Below are 6294 nucleotides of genomic sequence, written 5' to 3' on the forward strand. Positions count from 1 at the left end.
AATTACACGCCCCATTGACAGTTGAGGGTTATTTAAATATCGGGCATCAAGTATAACGGCACCGATATCTAAATAACGTAGGAGAATAGGAAAAAAAAAAATATGTAAAGTGCCCCAGTGTTTGTGCAGCCCTGCCCATTACATGGTGCACTCAGCTGCACATGTATGGGGGTGAAAGGTTCTCTTTAAGACTCACTGGTATACTAGATTTTCTGTATACAACTCAGAATATTGTAAAGGCAGAACTTTGCTTACTTACCGGTGGATGGTTCATATGCTTGTTCCTGTCCTACTGAGTCTATAGGCTGCACTCTACTCCCTGCTCGATAATTAAGGGGCTGGGAGTTTTGGAAAGTCCCAGTGCTGAGAGTACGGCTCATGGTTAGTCGTAGTTTTGGAATCAAAATTCGAACAATAGAAGCGGCTCCAATGAGTTTCATTCAATTGCCTGCAGAACGTACAAAACAAAAAACATTTTTATTATTTTTTTTAATTAAAAAAACAAGACAAAAAAAACAAACATATATGAACTCAAATATTCTCTTTTTCAGGTTTCCACGCAAGGACTTAGCAATACAGGATGCAGAGGCTGTAATTGTATACAGGGTCATGGGGGGGGGGTGGGGGGGCAGTAGCCTCTTCCACACAAGAGGTAGGGCTGGGCGATTTTGCCAAAGACTTAAATCTGGATTTCTTTTTCAATCCTACGGCCGATTTTCAGCTCGATTTTGTTAAATAAATAAACAAAAAATAAAATATGTGTCTTGGTGGTGGGGAGGTGCTGCTAGCGAAAGCGAGTCGCATAGTGAGTGGGTTTGATCCTGCTGGTTAGAGGGGCACCGTAGATGTGCCATCAGGGGCCCCAAGACACTATGTTGGCATGTAGGGAGGAATTACCAAGGCTGCAAGGCAAATGGTGGATGGAAAGGCACATGGAGGGTGAGTGAGCTACATCAGGGGCAGCGAGTTGGCTATAGAGAGGAGACAGCAGCAGAGGCACATGGTGGTGAAGGATGAAAAAAATAAATAAATAGTCAGACAGCCATTTAAACACTATGTAAACCTTTTTTTTTTATATATATATATATATATATATATATATATATATATATATATGTCTTAGCGAACGATACAGTATACAAAGCAGCTGTATCTCAAAGATTAAAAAGATTCTTTAAAAAAAAAAAGCAATTACAAAGTTGCATCAATCACACTGACAACTTTTTATTAAAAAAAAAAGCAAAAAAATAAAATAAAAAAAAAAAGCCTTCCATAGGTGTTCATAGCCTTCAAGCGAATATATGCTGGTAGCAGGAACAGCCAAGTATTAGGAGGTCACAAACAGAAAAAATGGGACATAAATATCAAAACCACAAAAAAAGGCCATACTCACTAGGTAGGTGGGTGGGTGAAAACCCGTTCCCATCAGGACGCAGACGGGTCAAAGAATGCTGCAGAAGGAGTGTGCATTAAATAGTGATAGCCCCTCCCACTAGTCTTGAGGGGAGTGGCGGACTAAGTGCTCAAAGGTGTGCGATAAATGTGTGTCAGTGTAGTGCTAGGGTGTGAATGGATGGTAAAAAATAAATATGTATGTATGAAAGTGTCAGAACTGTGTAATAATGTAATAAAAATAGATAAATAAAATAAATGTGATGAATAGGGGTCAGTGCTGTGAATAGTACATGGGGTGTCAGTACTATGTGTAATACGTGGAGGGATAATGTGCTGGTCGTCAGGCATGGCGTATCTTGCCGAATAACAGCCTATTTGTAACGCCGCTAGTGTTAGCTAAAGCGGGCTGCTCTGCATTCCAAACCAAACGCCAGCACATCATGCCCTCCCAGCATATAAGACCCGGCTGCGTCCTGAAAAAAAGTGTAGTATACGTAGTAAGAAATATCCATGAAACATGGGGTATTAGTTGTTATTTTGGCCAAAATACGCAAAGCTCGCAACCCAACGTCAAGGGTCCCCAGGGCCTTGCGAGTCCCTAACCAGAACTTTTCGTTCCTAATTTAAAAACACAAACAGAAAAAATGGGACATAAATATCAAAACCACAAAAGAGGCCATACTCACTAGGTAGGTGGGTGGGTGAAAACCCGTTCCCATCAGGACGCAGACGGGTCAAAGAATGCTGCCTGACGACCAGCACATTATCCCTCCACGTATTACACATAGTACTGACACCCCATGTACTATTCACAGCACTGACCCCTATTCATCACATTTATTTTATTTATCTATTTTTATTACATTATTACACAGTTCTGACACTTTCATACATACATATTTATTTTTTACCATCCATTCACACCCTAGCACTACACTGACACACATTTATCGCACACCTTTGAGCACTTAGTCCGCCACTCCCCTCAAGACTAGTGGGAGGGGCTATCACTATTTAATGCACACTCCTTCTGCAGCATTCTTTGACCCGTCTGCGTCCTGATGGGAACGGGTTTTCACCCACCCACCTACCTAGTAAGTATTAGGAGGTGAAGTGTAACAGGGATACAGTGAGGGTACGGATTTATGATTTTTTACATGCCAAAAAAAGGCCGTCATTTTAGCTAACCTGGGGCTCTAAAAAACAACTCATATAGCCACTTATAAGCCTGTAAAAAGACAAAGTATTAGCCCTGCCTCCCATGCCCTAATGTACAACCAGCCAGCGTGCCCTCATCTCAGTTTACATCCCCCCCCCCCCCGGCTGGCAGCCTATGACTTCATAAGCTGCCAGATATTAGAAGAGTGAGGGTATGTTCACATGCTTAACCAAAAACATCTGAAAATACGGAGCGGTTTTCAAGGGTAAACAGTTCCTGATTTTTCTGACGTTTTTTTAGTTAACTAGAGTTTTTCACGGCCGATTTGGGAGCGTTTTTTTCTCTAGAGTGAACAACTGCTTCAAAAACGTCTCAAGGAGTGACATGCACTTTTGTCACAGGCGTAAGACGGAGGGGGTAAGTAGGAGTGCTTTTTTCTGCACCGGAAATTCAGTTTGAAAAATGCACCACAATGTGGTGCGGTTTTTTGAATAGAAGGTGCTGCAGGTTCCAAGTCGGAAATGCTGTGCAGTTTTTACGCAGCGTATGGGAATCCGGCTTTACGGGACCCCCACACGTAGAGGATTTGTGGCAGATTATTCAGTAGAGAATCCGTAGCAAAACATGCACACGTCTTGCGCAGATTTGACCCCTTCTACATTGAAAAGTGTGAAATTCGAAGCATGTGAATGCCAAGCAGCGCCACGCAATCTTGAAACGGATCCTAACAAATCCCATGAGTTTATAAAGGGCCTGTCATATCTGGATTTCAAAAGGCAATGAAAAGCCAACAGAACAGGGACTAGTACAGATGTGAACAGAGGGTTAACTGGATACGAAACACACACATGTAATATACACTGTATACACGGCTATAGAAAAAGCACACTTGTTGCTTCTGTTTTCAATCTCTAGGACAGGTGGGGTGGACTGGACGTCGGAGGAATCCAAGACCGATCCTCCAATAACAAACCGCACTAAACATTCCAGGAAACATTAACATCGCAAACACCGTGTGACGGCGCAGAGCTTGCTACGGACATACGGTCGTTTTATGCCAGTTTCTAGTGTATTTGGAAGACATGGGATACATTTCTATGAAGCATCTGTGACACTTTTTGGGGGTGGGGGGGGTGGAGCTTCAGTGACAATCCGTGTGATGCATTCATAGAAGATTTTAGACACTTTTCTACCGGTTTTTAGACTACGGCAGATTTATTACTGGGAATCTCTTGCACGCTTAAGTGGGGCGAGAGATGTGAACAGTTGGTAAGGGGAGCCGGTATTAAAAAAAAAAAACTCCAATGCGATTACGGAAAAGCCTTGTGCACGCCACCGTGTATTCGCATCCTCAATTTATCTGCATTTGTGCGGATAAATTGCAAACCCATTAATTGTGCACGCCACCGTAGTGTTCACGGGTCCGTGCTGCGGCTGTGAATCCGGACCGCAGAAACTCCGGACAGGTTTTTTTAGTTTTCGGATTTGCAGCTTCAATAAAATACTTATTTTTCTGTGCATCCTTAGGACACTCCGATGTGCAACAAAGGTTTTTTTGTGGTCAAATGGATGGAAATAGGTCCGTGGTTTTACAGGTCGCAAAACCGATACGGTCGTGTGCACGTGGCCAAAAACTGTTATGAATTAAATGTAAACATATTGGGCTAAAAAGGAACATGCTCAAAAGTTACAATAACATCCATTTTGTCACATCGGTTGCTCCCATCGTGACGCAACGCATTTCTGTGGATAGTAGCACGACCGTTGCCATCTGTTCCTGCCCTAGAGATTTAGAAGCAAAACATTCCCCCCCCCCCCCGACTAATATATATATATAATTGGGGGATGGGAAGAAGCCACCACCATACACCGGCCGGAACAGAGGATTGGGCATGTTGAAAGCGAACATGCCCATTCCTTCTACCCCTGGCCTTTGGGAGACTGGTACCAACGACTGTCATCTAATATGTAAGAATACCTTTACAGTCGAGATGGCAAACAAAGACATGTGACATCAAGTTGGGCAAAGTGGTCAACAACTCTCTGTCCTAACATAGCGCGGACATGTCTCCCACAACTAAGTTCTGCAGCTTTAAACGACTACAAAACCTCCATACTCCAGTTTCCCTGCTCCCTGACTAGCCATGGCTCCCCTCTATGTAAAGTATCATACAGTATGCCACTGGTCTGACACATGAAAATCCCTTCTGCACCTTCCCATATTATTCTGGTCAGGAAAACAACATAGGCAGAAATCCAGGGCATCTGGCACACAGCCAGACTAGCGGAGAGCGACGCGTGTACAGATCCATTGCTCTGCGCTCCTCGCCCGTGCAGGGTCGCCTGCCAGAGCCCACTACATACAGTTACACACGGACATGACACAGACACGTGACGCGGTCACTGCTTACTGTACGTCCCTGCTGTCCGCGGATTTGCTCTCTGTCCTCCGCTCTGAGCCTGCTTTTTATATTGTATGAGACCCGCCCGCCCAACGCCTCCTCCCCCTCTGGGCGGTCAGTGCGCTGCGATCGGCTCGTTCTTCTGTATCTGCTGTCAAGTGTTGATTGCGATGAGATCTGATTGGACAGATTCTTACAAATAACAAATACATACAAGTATTTCGGGTAATGGAATATGAGCTTCTCCCTTATACTCAATCCCTATTGGTTGCACTCTGAACATAGAGCATGTCCCACAACATTTGAAAAGAGGTAACCTGCCCAAATAATACCAGTATAGATGCTGAAAGAAAAAGTACTGATATTCTGCTAAAAAAAACACAGGATGCAATGCGGGTTATCATAATCATATATTCGTGGACAGTCCAGAAAAATGGGGGACATTTTTCAGTGTGTAAAAAAATTGGTGTGGTCATGATTTTTTTTGAAGACTGGGCAGGTAATTGTAATTATTACTTTACAGTCCACAGTATGGCCTTGTTCACACACTGCAGGTTTTGCATGTATTTTTAAGTCATAAACAGGAACGGAACCTAAACAGAAGAAATATATAAAGGAAAGCCGTATAGGTCTCGTCTCCTGGATCCAATTCCGATTTTGGTGCAATCTGCACTGTGTGAATAAGGTCTTAATACTGCTGTATGTAGATTTTTCAAAAAATGTTTCATTTTTACAAGGTATATATAAAAAAAAGCAACTTACAATTTGGTGCTCAATTTCTCTTGAGTAGGGCAATACCCCATATGGTAAGGAGCGCATTGAAGTGAATGCGAGAAGGCTTGTAATACTGTGAACCGCCGCTACAAGTGTCGAAGAGTCACAGTGCGATCAGACAAGGAATGAAGAGGAAGCAGCGCTCATACAAGCGCTGCTGCCCCTTTAGAACAGCTGATCGACTGAGTCCGGCCCCGACCGATCAGATATTGGTGGCCTATACTGAGGATAAGCCATGATTGTTTTTGGGACTGGAAAACCCCTTTAAATACAGTGGCAAGAAGCTTTAGGCCTCATGCACACGACCGTAAAAACACCCGTTATTGCGGGTCGTAATTACGACCCGCAATAACTGGCTCATATACTTCTGTTAGCCACGGGTACCTTCCCGTTTTCTCACGGGAAGGTGCCCGTGCCGTTAAAAAAATAGAACATGTTCTATTTTACGGGCCGTGCTGCTATACTTTATAATGGCAGCACGGCTCGCAAAAGCTGCCCGTGCCCGCCCGTGCCCGGCCGTGCTCGTAATTATGGTGGTCGGAATTATGACGCTGACCAATCAGC

At 43.8% G+C, this 6294-nt stretch overlaps 1 protein-coding gene across 2 annotated transcripts in view; it reads right to left on the reverse strand.

Annotated features, from left to right (window-relative positions):
- Positions 1-5075, reverse strand: part of ALDH9A1 (aldehyde dehydrogenase 9 family member A1) — a 76150-nt gene extending 71075 nt beyond the window's left edge. The window contains exons 1-2 of one of the 2 annotated variants that reach the window (XM_075833486.1): positions 4966-5075; positions 260-448 (exon numbers count right to left, since the gene is read on the reverse strand). In XM_075833486.1, coding sequence (XP_075689601.1) covers positions 260-440 — 181 coding nt within the window. In that variant the 5' untranslated portion in view covers positions 441-448; positions 4966-5075. Of the gene's footprint in view, positions 1-259; positions 449-4532; positions 4689-4965 lie in introns of those variants that run through there. The other variant, XM_075833487.1, reaches the window with a different exon arrangement.
- Positions 5076-6294: the final 1219 nt, after the last annotated feature.

This window comes from Rhinoderma darwinii, chromosome 7 (assembly GCF_050947455.1).
Source record: "Rhinoderma darwinii isolate aRhiDar2 chromosome 7, aRhiDar2.hap1, whole genome shotgun sequence".
Classification (NCBI taxonomy): Eukaryota; Metazoa; Chordata; class Amphibia; order Anura; family Rhinodermatidae; genus Rhinoderma; species Rhinoderma darwinii.